Source organism: Peromyscus eremicus, chromosome 4 (genome assembly GCF_949786415.1).
Source record: "Peromyscus eremicus chromosome 4, PerEre_H2_v1, whole genome shotgun sequence".
Classification (NCBI taxonomy): domain Eukaryota; kingdom Metazoa; phylum Chordata; class Mammalia; order Rodentia; family Cricetidae; genus Peromyscus; species Peromyscus eremicus.
Genome location: NC_081419.1, coordinates 113,963,811 through 113,984,960, shown reverse-complemented (window position 1 = coordinate 113,984,960; position 21,150 = coordinate 113,963,811). Strand labels below are relative to the sequence as shown.

The following is a 21,150-nucleotide window of genomic DNA, read 5'->3' as shown; positions in this document are numbered from 1 at the left end:
CCCCTGAACTACACACGGTAAACTGCTGCAGTATCTGTTTATATATAAGCAGGTCTTTCGTCTAAACTGTGCATTGTCTTGGTGTTCAGTGTGGCTGGCTTATGGGATTGACTAGGTTGATCTCCAATTCTCTTTTCAAACCGTCGTTCTCCCAGCACTTCTGTTTTGTGTAAAGCCTAATTATCTGTTAAATAAATGAATCATCACTTTCCAATTAGAATGGAAGAAACATTTCTGTATCCTGGGAAGGAAAATACTAACAAAGCAAAAGTAGCTTTGCAAGGCAATTTTTTTTTTTTTTTTTTTTTGAGTCAGGGTTTGTGTATAGCCTTGGCTGTCCTGGAACTTGCTCTATAGACCACGCTGGCCTTGAACTCACAGAGATCTGCCTTCCTCTGCCTCCCCCAAGTGCTGGGATTAAAGGCATGTGCCACCACCGCCTGACAATTGTTTCTGTCTTTTATGCCTGATATGGGTAGTGACTGTGTTTTATCCCATCTGTCTGAGCTCCACTTCACAATCTGTTGTAACTGTCTAACCATGTCAAAGAGGGAGGAGAAAGATTCAGAAACTTGAGTCCTTGCTAGGCTTCCTTTGACAGAAAAGAACAATAACAACAACAAAACCAAGAAATATTTCTCACATTTACACAATGCTAACTTATTTTCCCAATTTTCATGATCACTTACAGACGGTTTTTGGTTTATTAAATGTCTATATGCTATTTGAGAAAGAAGTTTCTTTGCAAACTTCTTGGTAACAAGTATGCATTTAATGGAGATTTCCTTCCTTTCTTTTTTTTCTTTTCCTCTTTCTTCTCTCTGTCTCTCTCTGTCTCTCTGTCTGTCTGTCTCTCTCTCTGTCTCTCTCTCTCTCTCTCTTTGTTTTTTTTGAGACAGTTTCTCTGTGTATCCCTAGCTTTCTTGGAAAGCACTCTGTAGACTAGGTTGGCCTTGAACTCAGAGATCCACTTGCCTCCGCCTTGTGAGTGCTGGGATTAAAGGTGTGCACCACCATTGCCGAGCTGAGAATATATTGTTTTATTATTTTACATGAATAAGTCTATGCACCACAAGCATGCTTGGTGCCCATGGAGGCCGGAGGAGGGCACTGGATCCACCAGAACTGGAGCTACCACTCGGGGTCTGCGAATCAATCTCAGGTTCTCGGGAGGAACACTCAGTGCTCTTAATTGCTGAGCCATCTTTCCAGCTCAGGCTTTTTCCTTTTGAAATGACTGTTTATTGAGGTTGGTGAGGAGATAGCTCAGCAGGTAAAGGTGGTTGCTGCAAGCTTGATGAGATTGATCCCCAGGATCCACACCGTAGAGAGAGAGATTGAATTCCCACGAGTTGGCATCTGATCCACACGTGAACATGCTGTGGCATGGCATGCGTGCTCCCATCACCATCTGAGCTTGTGCAGGCATGGGTGAACACACACACACACTGTAAAAAAAAAAGCCTATTTAAAAATGTTCACATTTATTAAATCAGGCATGGTGACACATGTAATCCCCAACACTTGGAGGATGAGGCAGGAACATTCCTGTAAGGTCCTTGGCTACACTGTGAGACTTGGTCTCAAAAATGATTAGCATTTATAGATTACTCAATATGGGGATGATATTTTTTAAAGCACTTCTCATATTTATTTTATTTCACATAACTTTTTTTTTTTTTTTTCAAGACAGAGTTTCTCTGTGAAGCTTTTGGAGCATATCCTGAAACTCAATCTGTAGACCAGGTTGGCCTTGAACTCACAGAGATCCGCCTGCCTCTGCCTTCTGAGTGCTGGGATTAAAGGTGTGGGCCACCACCGCCCAGATCACACATTTTTTTTTTTAAAATTTATTTTGTGTGCATTGGTATGAAGGTGTAAGATCCCCTGGAACTGGAGTTACAGAATGTTGTGAGCTGCCAGTGTGGGTGCCGGGAATTGAACCCGGGTCCTCTGGAAGAGCAGCCAGTGCTCTTGACTGCTGAGCCATCTCTCCAGCCCATAGATCACAATTTTTTTTATCCCCAGTTTACAAGTGTGGAAATTAAATAATAGAAGGATTAATCAAACTGTTCAATTTGACAGTTAAGTAGTAGGACAGAGATATAAACACTGATTCTTTTGTTTCTAGAATCTTTGCTGTTAACCTATCCCATATTGCTACCATTCACTGACTTAACCATTAAACACTTTCCCCCCTTTATCCAAACCACTCATTTTTTAAAAATTTATTTATTTTGGGGGTGGGGGTGGGAGGAGGGAGGACAGGGGAATCTGTGGTTGATATGTAAAATGAATGGAAAATCTCTTAATAAAAAAAGGAAAAAAATAAAGTATAAAATATAAAAAAAATTAGGGTGTCAGGTCCCTTGGAACTGGAGTTACAGACAGTTGTGAGCTGGAAATTGAACCTGGGTCCTCTGGAAGAGCAGTCAGTGTTCTTAACCGCTGAGTCACCTCTCCATCGCCCAATCCACTCATTTTAATACTGGTTTCTACCTTTCCTTTCAAATCTAATGTTTTGCTTAAACTGACAAATTTTACAACTGTTTCCTAATTTCTTCCCATGGAAGAAAATATTACAGAAAGATATCCTGGACTGGGCTAGAGAGATGGCTTGGCCATTAAAGGCTAGGCCAAAGATATAGGATATCCTGGACAATATAAAAATTATTAATTATATATCTGGGATTACCAGCAGTTGAAAAAAAATCTTTTCTTTACAATTTATATATTTTAACCTAGTAATCTCAGGGTGGAAATCTCAGTCTTGAACACTCTAAAACGCCAAGTATTGCTGCTCTCCTTTTCTGAGCTATTGGGCTTATCATTCTTCCTGCTCCGCCTCTAAGATTCAGTCAAGAAGTCCTACAGTCCAGTGACTCTCAAGCTTTAGGCGTTAGAATTACCTAGAAAGCTTGTTAAAAGATTGCTTTAGGTGGGTTCTAAGAATTTGCATTTTCAGCAGGAGCTCTGGTGATCCTAAACTGCTGGTTTTGGACCTCACATAGGAGAAAGTACATGCTGAGCATTTCTAATCTAAAAATCCAAAACCTCAACTGCTCCCACACCATGCACGAAATTATTTAAAAATGCTTTACAAAATTACCTTTAGGCTCTGTGTGAAATACAATTGAGTATTTCTTTTTCCAACTGGGGTCCTATCCCCTGGACGTCTTATTATGTATAAGCAAGTACTTCAAATTTGAAAAAACTAAAACAAACAAACAAAAAAACCCCCACAAAAACAAAAACAAAACAAAAAACCCAAATATTTTTCATCCTAACTATTTCAGGTAAAGTGATACTTAACTTGCACTATTCTATTCCTTCCAATATCTGCTTCCCTAAGCAGGCTATTTGTTAAAGGATTCAAGATACTAGTTAAAAGATACTAGTTACAAAGAAACTGTATGAAATTGCTACTGGGTCCTGGTCTTTGATCCTGGGCAGTTAGTAAGGCTCAGGACATTTCCTTCTTCCTAGGATAAGGCTGACTCTCACTAGATGCAACCCCTAGATAGAATGTAGGTAGAATCCTAGTTTTCCATAGGAGTCAAGTTGCAAGAATGACGGGAGAAGGGCTGTACAGCAACCCGGTAATCAATGATGGCCACTATTTTCATTTCGTGCAACTGCCCTAGTCAGCTAACCACGTGGGTAAGAGGCAGACACGTCCTGCGAGCTAATTCCAGGGCACAGTGAAGGCGAGGTGGGTAACGTTGACTGCACAGCTACGACAACAAACAAACCGAAATATGTCAAAAAAAAAATAAAGAAAAGAAATCCCCAAATATCAGAAACCAGAGGCAGACCTGTGTGTCTCCGCTCTGAAGCCAAAGAACCCGTAACAGACTAGATGGCAGAGACACACCCACGCAGGGCGTCTGCTTCCGGCCACGTGTGCACCCTCAGCCAATGGAAAGGCTTCATGCCACTCCCGCTTCCTCACCCTGGCAACGGGCGAGCGACTACTTCCGGCGCAAGGAGTGCTCTGCGCTGACGCGGGTGAGTGTCCCTCGTTCTCACGCTGTCCGCGTCGCCGCCGCCGCCGCCGAGCCTCGGTCTCCGTGTGGCCCCGCAGGCCCGCGCGGCGTGCTCTCCCGACCGCACGGGACGGCGCTCACGGCGCCACCTGCCTGTCCTGGGGCAGGGGCCCACGGAGTCCCAGGCCCCGAGTCACGGTCACGCGTGGGCCCCGCCAGTTTGCTTGGCTGCGGAGTTCTCGTAGCGCTTCGCGCGCTGTGCAGTCACAGGCTGCAGGGCACTCACAGCCTCCGGGACCGCGCAGGGTCTGGGATGTGCCACATGCTGCTGTCGCAGTGGGGCCAGAGCTTCCCGGAGTGTATTAGAGGCCTGGTTTGAGTCCCGAGGGACATTAGCATCCAGTGCAGAGGCAGCGGAGGCTAGGGCCGAGTAGAGGAAGCAGCTGGAGGTGTTTTGAAGTAGAGGGCATAGTGATACCGAGTTCAGCGTAATTCTGCTGGGAGAGGAAAGAAAGGTTTATTAGGGGCCATTGGACTAAGATCTTTGAAAAATAAGCTAAGGAAGTTTAACTTACACACTTGAGCATTTCATAATTTCCCTTTTTGTTTGTTGTAAATAAACCTTTTTTTTTTTTTTCTCACTACTTCAGAAAGCAGTGGTTATTAGAAAACGTTTGGGAAATGCAGAAATAGAGGTTAACATAGTTGCCTCAATTAAGGCTCTATAATTTCTTAGGTGTTTAAGCTATCACCTGCAAATGTGTGTGTACAGTACGGTTCAAAGTAAAAACTGCAGTTTGTGTATGTTGCATTCATTGCATGGATAGATTGATTATGCTTTGTCTTTAGTTTTTTTTTTTTTTTTTAATTTTATGTGGATGAGTGTTTGCATCATAATGTCAGTCTGCACCACGTGCATGTCCATGGAGGCCAGAAGAGGGCATCCTATTTCCTGGAACTGGAATCATGGATAATTATAAGCCAGCGTGTGGTGCTAGGAGCAACTCAGGTCTTCTGCAAGAGAAGCAAGTGCTCGTTACTGCTAAGCCATCTTTCCAGCCCTGGTTATGTTTTTTTCTTTTTGAGGTGTAATCAACTCAGTACAAAATCCATTCTTTTAAATTGTAACTCTGTGTGTGTGTGTTTTAAGTGTTCAAAAGTTTTATAGTATTGCTGTCTAGTCCCAGAACATGTTTATCACCTTCACCAAAAATCTCATGCCCATTAGAGTTAACCCTCCACCAGCTGCCCCTCCCACCCCCAACTTCTGATCCATGGTTCTATATGCATCTTCCTGTTTTGTACATTTCAAGTAAATGGAAGCATGTAACAGGTGTCCTTTTGTGTCTAGCCTCTTTCAGTTAGCAAGCGTAATGTTTTCAGGGTTTGTCCATGACTATGTAAAAATACGTTATTTTTATTTATTTATTTTTCCCTGTTATTCTGGGGATGGACCTCACATGCTAGGTAAGAATTCTACCACTGACCTACATAACTCACCCATTCCTTTTTATGGATATGTGGTTGTATTGTTTTGTATTTTGGGCTGTTTGGAATAATTCTACACATCCTCTATGACTTTTTGTGTGGATATTTGCTTTTAGTTTTTCTTTATTTCTTTTTTTCTTTTTTTTTTTGTATGTACCTAGAAGTGGAACTCCTGGGTCATGTGTTTTGAGAACTGAGCATACCTTGTAAAGTGGCTACAGCATATTAAATCGCATAGATTATGAAGGCCTGTTTCTCTAAATCCTGGCAAACACCTGTTGTTTTGATTATTTGTATCTTAGTGGTACTAGTGAAATAGTATCTCCTTATTGTTTTGCTTTCTATGGTTAATAATCTTAAGGATCTTTCCATGTACTAATTGATCCTTATATAATTTTGGAGAAATGTGTAATGTTTGACCAGGTTTTTTTTTTTTTTTTTTTTTTTTTTTTTTTTAATGTCCATCTACCACATGTGTGTCTTATTAACAGAGGCCAGAACTACATAATAGAATGACTCGGTCTCAGATAGAGAGACCCTGTCTTTAAAAACTAAACAAACAAAAACGACCACCACAACAAAAAATATTGCTGAATCTAGAGTCAGAAATATTTACCACTGTATAACTTCTGGTAATCTAAAAGTTTTTATAGTTTTTGATGTACTTAATTTTGGTGTATAGTAGCAGAGAGGAGCACAGCTTTACTTTTTGCCTTCTGGCTATCTAATTTTCATCACCTTTGGTGACTTTCCTTTTCCCATTAACTGACTTAGGCATCCATCTTGAAAATCAGTTGGCCACAAATAATGTTAGTTATAACTGTTCCTCTCTGTTGAACTCTTAGGTCGCACATGTTTTTAAAATTCTATATTACCCTATATTAAGCATAGCATAAACTCTGTAAAGCTAGCCAGGAGTGGTGGCATATGCTAGAAATCCTAGAGCTTGGGAAGTGGAGGGAGGAGGATCAGGAGTTTGAGGTCAGTCTGGGCCACATGAGACCCTGTCTCACAAAACAAAACAAATGATCATCAACAACACAAACCAACCTAAGAAAGACTGTTTAAAATTTAGGTAGAAGGTGTGCTCAGAAGTAGAGTTACTGGCTCAAAGATGAATTTGAGTTTGTTCTGGAACTCATTTAATGAAGCATTGCAATCTCAATATGATACTGAAAGCACAAAATACTGTGTTTGTTTTTTAAAATGAGAGCTTCTCACTTCATATCCCTGGTTGGCCTGCCACCCATTTTGTAGACCAGGCTGGCCTTAAGCTTGCAGTGAGTCTCCTATCAATGACTCTTTATTATCAGTTGCAATAGCTTAAGGGCTAGATTTCTTCTGTAAAGAAATATTTTATTATCAGATAGATGATTTCTTGATTGTCTTCCTCCTATACTACTTTGGAAAGATTAAACAGGAAACATGATACTTCTAAATTGTTTAATTAAAAAAAGTCATCACGTGATAGGAAAACTAAAAAATTATGTGATTTATATATATATATATATATGACTGTAAGGTGAGTTAGAAAAGGATTTTGCAACTATGAAAAATGCTGTGGGGATGACCTAGACTTTAGGGGGAAAAAATGAGCTCATTTTGGTAGGTTAACAAGGAACACCAAGATGGAGCTTCAAGGAGAAAAAAACCATGGCTCTAGTCACAATTTTATTTCAAGTCAGAGCATAAAAAAGCTAAGAAATCATGTGTTTTGCTGAGAGGATTGTTTGGAAAGATTGGCAGTAAGCACAGTTCTGGAGATGTTGAAAATAGGCCCAGAGGGCTTATGAACTAGGATCATAGGTTGGTGAGCTTGCCATGAAGAGCAGGAGGTTAGAGAAACAGCGTGGAGGAGGAGACTAAGAGAAGACCGTTGGCTTAGGTAAATCAGAAAAGTACAGTTAATGGGAAGCAAGAGCTTATGTTTTAGACAGCTTGGTTAAGATAAAATTTATGTGTCAACTCAAAGTATACGATTTATTAGCATTTATTATATTCAGACTGTGAAACCTTCAATGTCCTAATCAGTTTTAGAATGTTGATTGTATGTACATTGTATTGTACAATGATATTGTATTCAATATTATTCATTTTAAGGCTCTTACTACTGATGTCATGAGTATGTTATGTTCATACACAGAACATTTGTATCTTTCTACAGTGTTAGAATTTATTGGGGAGCACCCTGGGATATTGCTTGGTTGTTAGAGTGTTTGTTTGCCTACCAAGCTGCAAACCCTGGGTTAGATTTCAAGGACTGCACAACACTGGGTGTGGTGGGACATGCTTGTAATCTCAGGATTCTGGAGGTAGAGTCAGGAGGATCAGAAAGTCGAGGCCATTGTTGGTAACATGTGTTCAAGGCCTGCAGGGGATACATGATGCCTTATCTCAAAAACAAACAAAATAAGAAAGAAAGAAAAAAATGATTGAATAACAAGTTCACAAGCTTTTGTTGCCTCTAATTTGTAAAGTTGTCAAATTTGCCTTGATAGTTAGCTATTTCAAACAGTTTTTTTTTTAATCCGAATCTTTTTTTTTTTAGATTTATTTATTTATTGTGTATACAGTGTTCTGTTTGCATGTATCCCTGCAGGCCAGAAGAGGGAGCCAGATCTCATTACAGATGGTTGTGGGCCACCATGTGGGTGCTGGGAATTGAACTCAGGACCTTTGGAAGAACAGCCAGTGCTCTTAACCTCTGAGCCATTTCTCCTGCCCCTTAATCCCAATCTTAATTACTCATATCACACACTACATATTTTTCAGTAATTATGTATGTTAGTGTAGGTTACAGAATGTGGTAAAGAAGGTACAGGGAGTTCAAGCAGTGCAGAGGCTTTCCTGGAGGCAGAGGTGGAGAGCTGATGCTGATGGAGAGCTGCAGGAGCCACACATAGCAGGGCTGCAGGGTCAGAGTTGATCCCAGGCCTCAGGATTGAGTTGAGCTGCAGAGGTGAGGTGTGGAACCATGGAGTCAACAGAGGTGAGGTGTGGGCCTAGAACTGGGCAGATTGGCAGATGATAATGTGAGTGGGCCATTTCATCAGTAGGGACTTATCTGAGCTTAATCCTCAGAGACAGTCCAGATTTCTTTGCCTGTGGATCCCTTCATACACACACTGGGTGGTGAGATGACAGGTTGGTGGAGGCCATTGCTCATAGTGTTAGGGTGCCCAGATAAAGGTGTAACACCCTTCCTCAGACTGATGTCTTCGGTAAAATTTTGGCTTCTCTTTGTCTGGTAAGATTTAATATCCCCACGTACTCCTATGTTCCCAGTCTGATATGTTTATAGAGGTGCCTTTTTACTTTAAATAACAAGTTGGTTTTCAGTCTGTGCCACCCCTGCATGGTGCTGGACAGGTAGCATTATCTGTGCACAGTGTGTACAATTAGGAGCAGAGTCAATTTGCTTCTGCATATGTACTCAAAATGGACCAAAATTTGGCTTGTAAAATGAAGTCACCTAGGCCAAGGCACAGCCTGGAAGCCACTGTTTTCTGTCCTGCTGAGATCTTTTTATAGTAAGTTCTTTAGTTTATGTGTGTTCAGACAAGTACTGTCACTGGACAGGGATTTAAATTGTAAGCTTCTCATGTTCTGTTATTATTATCCAGTTCAACTATTTAAAAAAATACCTATTTTGAAAAATATATGTGCATGACTTTTTGTAAGTAATGTGCATGTTGATAGAAAGAAATAGAGGTAATCTCTTCCTATTTTTCTCTAGGGTAACTCCTCCTGTGAAGTTGCTTTTGCATGGAAGGATGCTCTTTTCCTGATAGAAGATGATAATCTTGGAGAATGACCATGGAGAAGGGGATGAGTTCTGGAGAAGGACTGCCTTCCAGATCACCTCAGGCATCTGCTGCTAAAGTAACAGTCAAGGAATCAGAAACAAGGCAGCCCTGTGAGGAGAAACGAGGGGGCTTTGTGCTGGTGCATGCAGGTGAGACCTTGTGGGTGAGTTGAAGTGGAAGCTGAAAAGAATGTTTTCTGTTTTTTGCTTTGAAAAACACTGAAGACTGCATTTTGTATCTGCCAAAGAGAGATTGGAACCCAAGAACCCGTTAGATGTTAATAGAGTGAGGGCCTATTCTATACTCCTTGTTGGAAGGTCTTACAATGATACGTCTTCCTATGTCTTCCTTATTTCCCCTCTCTCTTATTTATCTTTACCTTATATAGTACATATGTTTAGATCAGTAGTGTTAAACCCAAAGTAAATTTTAAATATTTATTTGCTTGTTTATTTATTTAGAGACAGGATCTCATTATGTAGTTCTGACTGTCCTAGAACTCAATATATAGACCAAGCTGGTCTCAAACTCACAGAGATCCACCTGCCTCTGCCTCCCAAGTGCTGGGATTAAAATTGTGTACTGCTATGCCTGGCTTGAAACCAAAGTAAGTTTTTAAGTTCTGGTTTATGTTTTATAGGATAATGCCACTGAAAAATTCTTTCTGGCCCCATTTTAGACAGTGGCCATCTTAAAGTATAATTACAAAATTATATAGATCAGCTTTTTCCCCTCATCCATCCATCCATCCGTCTATCTATATGTGTGTATGTCTGTGTCCTTGTGTCTAGGCATAAACACCATAGCATATTTGTGGAGGTCAGTTATGGGTGTCAGTTTTCTCCACTATGTAGGTTATCGGGATTGAATTCAGTCATGGTGGCAAGCACCCTTGCCTACAGAGCCATCTCGACAGCCCATAGTTTAGCCTTGTAAGAATGTTTTAATTTCTCTTTGCCCTCTGCAGATTCAGTGATTCTTTATGAAATGAACTGACAATTGAAAGATTAATGGGAGAAAAACTATAGCAAATGTATTAACATGAATATGTGTACTAGCTTTTGAGACACAAAGAAAGGGCCAGATGGTTGAAGCTGCAATAGTCTTTCCAGCTACAGACTCGAAGTACCTGTTGGGGAGGTGGTGACAGGTTCTGAGAGGACAAAGAGAAGAAATAAGTTGTGAACAAATGTCTTATTATGGAGAGATGGTCTCCCAGGTTACAGTCATCAGAAGACTGTCACAGTCTGTTGACAAAGATAATTTGGTAGGATCTTTAGTAGATGTGAAGAAGCCAGATAAAGGGCTTCAGAGGAATCCTGCTTACTTAGAGATGTAGATGTCTTGAATAGTAAAAACCTTTTTCCCTCTAGTTTTCTGTCTGCAGTCCTCTTGAGTAGCCACCTTATATTATACTCAAGAAGAATATTTTGTTAACAGTGACCTAGCTTAGTGGGTAAAGGTGCTTGCCACCAGCTTGACAACCTGAGTTCAATCTTGGAATTCACATGGAGGAAGAGAGCCGACTCCCACAGTGGTCACACATGACCTCCACATGTTTGTCTCTGTGTATGCTTGCATGCACATACCCACACAGACACAAAATAAATAATTAATGTAAAAAAATCAAAGAATTATATTTTGAGGTAAATCATTTCACTGGCTCATATTTTCCTAGTATTATAAGTGAAGAACCTTAGGACTCGAGACTCAGTGCCTTGAATGACTCCAGTTGCACTGCTGAGCAGAGCTGAGAAACCCTTAATTGACCCTAAATTTTTGACACTGTCTCATCCTGTGATCTGTCTACTTAGAGGACCATGAGGGCAGAGTAAAACTTAATTCCTGGATCCTCCACTTTGGGAGGCGTGGCTTTGAGGTCACGTCTACTCAGCAGGCGCTTCCTTTTTTGGCCATTTCCATTTTTTTGCATATAGAATGTAAACTCCATGATACTTGTAGAGAAAGAATGGAAAGTCTCCTTTTAGCTTTATCTAGACTAGACCTATTTCTCACGAAACTAGTCTGGTTGTTAACCTTTGGCTATTTTTCAGGCTGGAGAACTTGGAAGTCCCTTAGAATCTAGTCCAGAGGGGTTAACTAACATAAAATATAGGAAGTTTGATTTCTCTGTCTCTTCCAGATCCCTGCCCCATATGTCACACCCCGTCTTTCTCCCTCTTTTACTATAGGGTCTTATGTGTGCTAGGTGAGTGCCTAGTCACAGAGGTACATCATCAGCCTTTGCTTTTTTATTGTTTAATTTTTAAAAATTATTATTATTATGTGTGCATATGATATTGTGTGTGGGTGCTTGTGCTGTGGTGCATGTGTCAAAGGACAACCTTGTGAGATGGTTTGCTCCTTTCACCTTTACATAGCTTCTGGAGACTGAACTCAGATTGCCAGGCTTGCCACAGGTACTTATCTGCTGAGCCATCTAGTTGTGCTCCCCTCTCCCCATTTTTTTTTTAAGACACTGTCTCACTCTAGCCCAGGCTGGCCCAGAACTTACTTTGTAGCCTAAGCTGACCTGGAACTCAGGGCAGTTCTCCAGCTTAGCCTTTCCGTGCTGATACTGTAGACATGAGCCACCATACGCAGATATGTAGCTTATCTTCAAGATAGGGTCCTGTTATATAGCACAGGCTTGCCTCAGATTTGTGAGTTTCTTGCCTTGGCATGTGCCACTTAAACTGGCTAATTCCCTTTCTTTTGTCTATTCTGTTTTCCCACCACACTCCCCTCTTTTACAAAGAGAGATGAGGGGGCTGGAGAAATGGCTCAGTGGTTAAGAACTCTTGCTGATCTCAGAGGACTTGAGTTCAGTTCCTAGCAACCCCATAAGGCAGCTTAGCATCTCCTGTAACCCCAGCTCCAGAGGATCTGATACTTTGGTACTTATGGGCACTTGCACACGTGTGGCATACACAAACACGCACATGTGCAGGCAGGCATGCTCACACACCCGCAGAGATAAAAACAGGATCTTTAAAAAAAGAAAGAAAAGGTGAGATGAGACAAATGTATTGAAATGTGTGTACTTTTACTCAATTTAAAGTAGACCTGGGACTCTTAACTCCTGCTTCTGAATCTCTGGTTCATTATCATGTCAGCAGTGCATCCATAATACCAGTGAGTAACTGTCTTTAAAGTTATTGGTAAAAAGTACAAGAAACATCTGAAACTTAGACAAGTAGTAACAGCTTTAGATATTTGGAAAACATTGCTTTTTTTTGACTGTTATGATTCTGTTCTTCCTCTTTCAGACATACTTGTTGGTAATGGCCCCCAGCTAAAGACTGTGCTAGAGATCAGAATAAGTAGGGATCAGTCTGGGCTGTGGCAGGAAATCTTGTGACAACCTCTTCTTATCTGGCCAGGCTTGACCCTGCTTAGCTTCTGAGATCAGCTGAGATTGTGTCAGTTCAGGGTGGCATGGCTATAGCCACATCCTCTATTTCTTTTCTTTTTTTCTTTTGTCTTTTTCTGTTTTCTTTCTTTCTTCCTTCCTTTTTATTTTATTTTATTTTTTTGTTTTTCAAGACAGAGTTTCTCTGTGTAACAGTCTTGGCTGTCCTGGAACTCACTCTGTATACCAGGGTGGCCTCAAACTCACAGAGATCCTCCTGCCTCTGCCTCCCAAGTGCTGGTATTAAAGGCATGTGCCACCACTGACTGGCTCACATCCTCTATTTCTAAATTATTAGAAATTCAAATAGATTGTTGATTATGAAGAAGTCTGTATCTTACATATTTAACGTTAAAGATTACATTTCTCACATAATGTACAACTGTTTTGTTCAGCATTAGACTTACCCAACATTTAGTAGAGTTTTTCAAAAATTTTTTTAAAGATTTATTTATTTATTTATTTATGTGTGTGAGTGTTCTGTCTTCCTGTACATGTTCATGACAGAAGAGGGCATCAGATCCCACTGTAAATGGTTCTGAGCCACCATGTGGTTGCTGGGAATTGAACTCAGGACCTCTGGAAGAGCAACCAGTGCTCTTAACCACTGAGCCTTCTCTCCAGTCCTAGAGTTTTGTTTTTACCTAGCTATTCTCAACATTGGCTAATCTGATACTGATAATAAGAAAAAAGTCAACTGTGCATGGGGACATATACTAATCCCAGCACTTGGAAGTCTGTGTTAGGAAGAATACCGTGAGTCTGAGGCCAGCATGGGCTACAAAAAGAATTCCCAACCAACTGGAGCCACCTGAAGAATTCAATCCAATCCAAACCAACCAACCAACCAACCAGCCAACCAAAGAAAAAAACCAAAACAAAGTAGCCACCTTTAAATTTTTGATAAAATATTTTTTTTTATATTTACATATATGCATTTACATATATGCATTACATATATGTGAGTATATGTGCCCACAGAGGCCCAGAAGAGGGTCTTAGATTCTCTGGAGCAGGAGGTACAGGCGGATGTGATCTGTCTAGTGTGGGAGCTAGGAACTGAGCTGGGATTCTGCAAGAGCAGTGCATGCTCTTAACCACTGAGCCATCTCTTCAGACCCAACCTTTAATCTTAAAATTGAAAAGCAGAGACTTGTCTACATAGTGTATGTCAGTGTTATTTGCAGTAGAGAAACCATAGCTCACACAGTGCAAACATAATAGTGAATAAAGTTTTTGCTATGTGTTATTACATGGGAGTGCTCTGAGTGCTGAGCCTGTGTTTCCTTTGTCAAACAGGGAACTGGGCAAATATTAACCAGATTCTAAAGATCATTTGGGGCCATATTGAGCTCTTTTCTTTATTCTACTCAGAAAAAATTACATGCTAAGCTTATTTGGCAGTAATAATCCCATGCCTTAGCAAATATTGCTGAAAGTTTGGGGTCCCTGAGTTGGGACACAGCAGACCTAGGATCACATGCTTTACACCATAGGGCTGCGTCTGTTGGTGTGAACTACTTACAGGCAGTATCTCTGATAGTCTAATGGTTATGCCTACTTGATTTTCTTAAGTTAACTTTTTTTTTTTTTGGTTTTTCAAGACAGGGTCTCTCTGTGTAGCTTTGCGCCTTTCCTGGAACTCACTTGGTAGCCCAGGCTGGCCTCGAACTCACAGAGATCCGCCAGGCTCTGCCTCCCGAGTGCTGGGATTAAAGGCGTGTGCCACCACTGCCTGGCTCTTAAGTTAACTTTTAAACATGTATTCTTTTAAAATTTCACACACACACACACACACACACACACACACACACACACACACATATATATGATATATCTTGATCAGATTTCCTGTAGTCCTTCCCTCCAGCTCTCCTCAGCTCCTCCCCAACACATCTCCCTTCCAACTTTGTGTTTTCTTTTTAAATAACTTAGTCCAGTTAATGTTGCCCACATGAGCAAGGGTGTAGGGTCATCTGCTGGGGTTTGGGCAACCTTCTAGTGGCCACCACCCTAAAGAAAAATGACTCCTCAGCAGCCATCAGGAGCCCCTCCCACTTCATGCTGGGTTCCTTTAGCTGGTTTGATCTTGTGTAGGTCTTGTGTAATTATAGCTGCTATGAGTTTGTTTGTGCAGTAGCCACACGAGGACAGCATTTCTTCCATCCTCAAGCCCTTACATTCTTTCTGATCCTTCTTTGATGTTCTCTAAGCCTTGCAGGGGGCTAGGAGTGGTGGTTGATATGTATGTCCCATTTGTATCTTGTAGGTGGAAGTTTTCCTGTATGGCGGCCAGCTGGTGGTCGGGACAAATCTCCCCCACTCGTGTCCCCTAGTAAACACACAGAGGCTTATATTAATTATAACTGCTTGGTCATTAGCTCAGGTTTATTACTGACTAGCTCTTACACTTAAATTAACTCATAATTCTTATTTATGTTTAGCTACGTGGCTTGGTACCTTTTCTCAGTTCTACCTTGTCATCTTGTTTCCTCTGTGTCTGACTGGTGACTCTTGACTCTGCCTTCCTCTTCCCAGAATTTTCCTTGTCTGCTTATTTCGCCTATACTTTCTGCCTGGCTACTGGCCAATCAGCATTTTATTTATCAACCAATCAGAGCAAACATTCACAACATACACAGTGACATTCCACAGCACTTCCCCTTTTTCTGTCTAATCAAAAAGGAAGGTTTTAACTTTAACATAGTAAAATTATATGTAATAGAACAGTTATGAAGCAAGAATTATGGTTACAATATCTAGTATATTTGTATTTGGCAAAATTAAAGAAAATATTCTATCTATCCTATATTTGTGAGTGTAAAGTTTCATATCTAATTTATCATTACCAGGGAAAATTATAACTATCAAGTCTTCAACTACATCAAAGACCCCAGAAGGATATAATATTACCTAAGTAAACAGGAAGTGCATTGTAAGCAACTTCCAAAAATCTGGAAATGACAGAGACAGCTGTCTGCCTGGACAGTCATCCAAAGTTCCTCTGTAACGTTGGGGCATCCATCTTTAGCCTATAGGCCTAGAGTTTTTTTTTTGTTACTTTTTCCTGTGTCCTGTAGAATGTTTGGCAGTCTCCTCTGCAAAGCAGGAACCTGAAGGACCATCTCGCCTTGCAAAGTTCAGTGGTCACCTTCCTATGAGTCCTGCGTGTCCAGTAAACATTTTGTCAAGCAGTCCAGACAAGAACAGTTTCTTGCCCAAATGGCTATTTTTGCCAAGAAGATAAACTCCGTATGGAGTGGAGTGTCTTTGACGCCCATCTTTCTCTTTGAAGTAAATCGGTGCTACCAGGAGCAGACGTGTCTCACTGTCCAGAAAGTCTTAAGTTTTTGAAACATTTTAAATGCCATATTCTGTAGGTCTTTGAAGTATTTGAAGATTACCTACTTAATTGAAATATATCTATGTATACCTAGAAAACTTAACTAATATGACTACAAGTTTGATTATCATAGATGACTAATTATTAATTTGTATTTCTTAATTATACATTATAATTTCAAATGAGTTGCACAAACAAAATACTTAAGAAAATTAGAAATATACATACAGTATAACAAAATTAACTTTAAATTTGTATCAATAAACTAAAATCCAATTGTTGCTGTTTAAAAATAGGTTCAGTAATCTATCTTTTTTAGAAAGAGATTGTATTTATAATCAACCCTCTTTAATTTCTAAATGGTCTTATTAAATAAGAAACACAGAGCCAGATATAGGGGTGAAAATACTGCAGCTTCCAAATGCGAGCTATTTCCTGTCTACTCATGCCCTTATGCCTTCTGTTCTGCCATCTGATTTGCTCTCTCTGTCCAGCTACATCACTTTCTCTTCCTGCCCAGCTCTGTCACTTCCTGTCTGTCTGTACACAGACCTGCATGATTAATTAGTGTTGGAATTTAAGGTGTGTGCCACCACACTTGGCTCTGTTTCCAGTGTGGCCTTGAACTCACAGAGGTCCAGACAGATTCCAGCCTGCCAAGTGATAGGATTAAGGGCGTGTGCTACCATTGCCTGACTTCTTTGTTTATTTATAATGGCTGTTCCTTTTCCTCTGATCCGCAGGCAAGCTTTATTTATTAAAGCACAAATATAATATCAACACATTTCAGCACAAATAAAACATCACCACAGTAACTGAGTATTCATAGCTACTTTTTTTTTCAGCACTTTGGACAATTATGAGTCTACAGTAACCACTACCCTCTTCAGTAAGAAAATTATTGGATCAAAATTGAGAACAGCACCCATTTATGGATAAATATTTAGAGAGCAGTTTAACAAAATGGCCATTTAGCAAAGCAATATTGATAGGTTCTCCTGTAGAGCCTATAACCTCCCTAGTCATGGATTTTGACTGTGAGTAGTGCCTGGCTTGAGTTCTCTCCTGTGTAGCAGACCTCAGGGCTAATCAAGAGAATGGTTGGTCATGACTGTAGGCAGTGTTACTGCTGTTGCCCCAGTGGATCCATCATGCCCAGTGGATTTGTATTGTAGTGTTCAGGGTTCAGAACACCATTGATGTCTCTCCTCCTTTAGTACTTTCTAACATTATGAAAGCTAGCTAGCAGGGAAAGAATTTCCTGATCAGTTCAAGATTGATTTTTATGTCCTACAATTTAAGTATGAGGTGTTTCTAGCAATTAGGTATTACTCTGTAGTTATGATGACAATCAGGAGCAAAGGCAATAGCCTGTATTGTTTTTGATACTTCTGGGGCCTTCCTTGCTAATAACTAACTCATAGTGCATGAAACAGATATTTCATAACCCATCTTTTGGGAGCAGCCTTATTCAGCCATGTGGGGTACTGCCATCCAAATTTCTTTTTTAAAGAAAAAATGAAATATATTTTAGCTTATAAAATAATGAGGTTTCATAATGCTTTTTCATACATTTTTAGTTTTGGTTATACCTACCTCCTGCACTCCTTTCCTCACCCACTGCTCCCATCCCCTCCTTAACCTTAGCTCCTATTACTACCCCTCCCGTGTTCTTCATATCATATGTGTTCTGCTCTTTCTTATTATCTTTTTACTTGAGTTGCAAGACCATAGGTTCCCATGTAGCTTCTTTTTTTTTTTCTTCTTCTTCTTTTGAGACAGGGTTTCTCTGTGTAGCTTTGGAGCCTTTCCTGGAACTCACTCTGTAGCCTAGGCTAGCCTCGAACTCACAGAGATCCATCTGGCTCTGCTTCTGCTTCCTGAGTGCTGGGATTAAAGGCTTGTGCCACCACTGCCCGGCTTCCCATGTAGCTTCTTTATGCACACTTCATTTTTGTTAGCCCTTTTCATTTCTCCTTGTTTCTCAATCCTCTTTACCCCACTGTCTGTTTGAAACCTCTCTGCATTCAGTACTCCACCTCTGAACTTTCTTTTCTTTCTTTCTTTTTAAAGTTTTTCTAAACTGGGTCTCACTCTGTAGACCAGGCTGACCTGGAACTCACAGAGATCCACCTGCCTCTGCCTCCTGATTGCTTGGATTAAAGGTGTGCACCACCAGTGTTTCAACTGTATTTTGATATCCCTCCCCGCTAAATGACTTCTCCAGGTTAAACACGAAAAACAAACGATTTGAAGCAAGGATCCATGTATGAGAGAGAACATGCAATGTTTTTCTTTTTGGGCCTCACTCAGTATAATTTTTTCCAGTTCCATCCATTTGCCTGCAAATTTCATGATTTGATTTTTCCTTTACAGCTGGGTAATATTCCATTGTATAGATGTACCACATTTTCATTGTCCATTTGCCAGTTGTTGGATATCTAGGTTGATGTTTGATATCTAGGTTGATTTCATTTCCTAGCTATTGTGAATAGCGTGTCAATGAATATGGGTGTGCAAGTGTCTCTGTAGTAAGATATATAGTCCTTTGGGTGTGCATACCCAAGAGTGGTGTAACTGGGTCATACAGTTCTGTGTTCGAATACTTGATTACTTTTCCTCTGCAGATCTAAAACCTTCACAGGTTTTAGAGAACTGTGAAGATAGGTTTGACAAAGACTCATAGAGGCTCTATCAACTTTTAGCTTTCTCTCATGAAAGAGAATTGCTTTTGAGCCTTAGGGACTCTAGTTGTTTAGCATTGTTTCTGTTGTCCCAGGTCCCTGTAACACTGTTTCTGGGTCAGTTTTTTCTCAGTCTTGAGGAAAGTTGTGTTAGGTTTCCACTAGACCCACAGGAGAGTTGGGAGGCTTAAACATGTAACCTTAATCTTCCTTAGCTTTGACCTCTATGGAATCTAGTGGAGGAAGAAGGTCATACTAAAGAATTTTAATAAGAACTCTAGTCATCAAGAGTTTAAGTTCCTGTTTCTCCCCCTCCTCTTGCTCCCCTTTCTCCTACTCTCATCCCTAGCTGGACCCTTTAATTAAAAGTAAGGGGCTGGAGAGATGGCCCAGTGTTTAAGAGCACTGGCTGTTCTTTAAGAGGACTGGAGTTCAATTCCCAGAACCTACATAGTGGTTAGGAACTGCCTGTAACTCTAGTTCAAGGGGATCCAGTGCCCTCTTCTGGCCTCTATGGGACACTACATGCAAGTGGTGCACAGACATTGTTTTTCAGGCAAAACACCAATACACATAAAATAAAAATAAATCTTAAAAAACACCAGAAAGCACTTGCTCTTGAAGAGGACTCAAGTTCACATCCCAGCACTGATGTTGGGTTGCTCACAACCACATGTAACTCTAGCTCCAAAGGATGAAACACTTTTTTCTGGTGTCCTTGGACACTTGTGTGAATGTGTACATACAGACAGACACACAGATATGCTATCAAAAGTAATAAAAATAAATGTTTAAAATTTACTTATGTATATTGTGTCTGTGTGTGTGACACATAGGTGCACCTGTGGAGACCAGAAGAGGAATTTGGATTCCCAGGAGTTGGAGTTAGGGGGTTGGTTATGTATGAGCTGCCTGATGTGGGTTCTGGGAACTGAACTGGGTTTCTTTGGAAGAGCAGCAAGTGCTCTTAACCACTGGCCCATCTTTCTAGTTCCAAGAATAAATTTCCTTAAGGAAACTAGTTTATTTGGAGCCAAAGTTTTAAGTAACTTTCTGGATATTTGTATATGGATATTTGTATAAAAGACAGACCATGAGGATTTTTGGAGAATCTTGAGAATTTTAGATTCTAAATAGTAATTTCCTAAGTAGTTGGGCTTTTAAAAGCTAACAGAGAAGGACTTCAAGGTTCTTTGTGCCTGGTACCACCTGCATTATCAACTCCATTCCAAAAGAACTCCTGAGTTTAGTATTTTTTTAAATTAAAAATCACATTTATTTATTTATCTATCTACCTATTTATCTATTTATTTGTATATTTAATGTGTGTGGTGGTAGTGGAGGCCCTGTGCCACAGGACACTTATGGAGATCATTACACTTATGGAGATCAGAGAATAACTTGTGGGAGTTGGCTCTCTCTTTTTACCAGATAGGCCTCTGGAATAGAACTTAGGTTGTCTGGCTTGGTGCAAGTATCTCTCTGATCCTGATGGAGGTTCTTGAAGGAGGTAGGGGGTGACCATATGAAGGATCTTTCAGGGCGTGAGCTATTCTTAGGAGCTCTGACAGGAAACTTTTTTTTTTTTTTTTTTAGTTTTTCGAGACAGGGTTTCTCTATGTAGTTTTGCGCCTTTTCCTGGAACTCACTTGGTAGTCCAGGCTGGCCTCGAACTCACAGAGATCCGCCTGGCTCTGCCTCCCGAGTGCTGGGATTAAAGGCGTGCGACACCACCGCCCGGCGAAACTTTTTTGAATAAAGGGAAAAGCATAATATCAGCTGTTAGAGTCTAGAATCTCATATAGCCAAGGCACTGGGACTGCGTCTGTATGGACTGCTTTTCTAGTCGGAGGGGTCACTGGTAGTTTAGCAGGAACTAACACTTGGTTTTTCTTTTTTTAACTGTAGGTGCAGGTTATCATTCGGAATCCAAAGCCAAGGAATATAAACATGTATGCAAACGAGCCTGTCAGAAGGTATGAGCAGAGTGTGTGTAATGCTTGTGATTTTGCACACGAAACTTTACCTTGAGATTCAGAGTTTCAAATTTCATTTCCAGTGAAACTCGGCTGGATCCCAAAGTTATTTTACTCATACTCATTTGTAGGATCTTAGTCCTCAGTTTTTAGTTTGATCTGTGTTTTTAATTCTTTGAATGATGTTTAGCTTTCTCCTCTTCTCCCCCAGATTGAACTCTGTGCCTTTATAGTTATGGGTATATATAACCATATCTTCTTTAACATTCCCACAGATGGGAAAAACTGTTCCTGTTACGTAGTTCAGTGTCTTTTCTTTCTTCCTTTCTTTAAAAGAAATATTTTTTTTTTTTTGAGAATTTATATGTATGTATTTTTTTTTTTGAGACAAGGTCTCACTTTGTAGCTCTGGCTGGCCTAGAACTCACCTGCCTTTGCCTTCCTGTGAATAAATG

The 21,150-nt window shown here is 40.4% G+C and overlaps 1 protein-coding gene across 4 annotated transcripts in view; it reads left to right on the top strand.

Moving 5' to 3' along the window:
* The first annotated feature begins 3,949 nt into the window (after positions 1-3,949).
* The window catches only part of Tasp1 (taspase 1), a 262,299-nt gene continuing 245,098 nt past the window's right edge, over positions 3,950-21,150 (top strand). For all 4 annotated transcript variants that reach the window (XR_009378907.1, XR_009378908.1, XM_059261514.1 and 1 more), the window contains exons 1-3: positions 3,950-4,008; positions 9,211-9,429; positions 20,628-20,695. Coding sequence is in view for 2 of the 4 variants with exons in the window: in XM_059261514.1 (XP_059117497.1) it covers positions 9,285-9,429; positions 20,628-20,695 (213 nt within the window). In the remaining 2 variants the exon portion in view is untranslated. The remainder of the gene's footprint in view (positions 4,009-9,210; positions 9,430-20,627; positions 20,696-21,150) is intronic.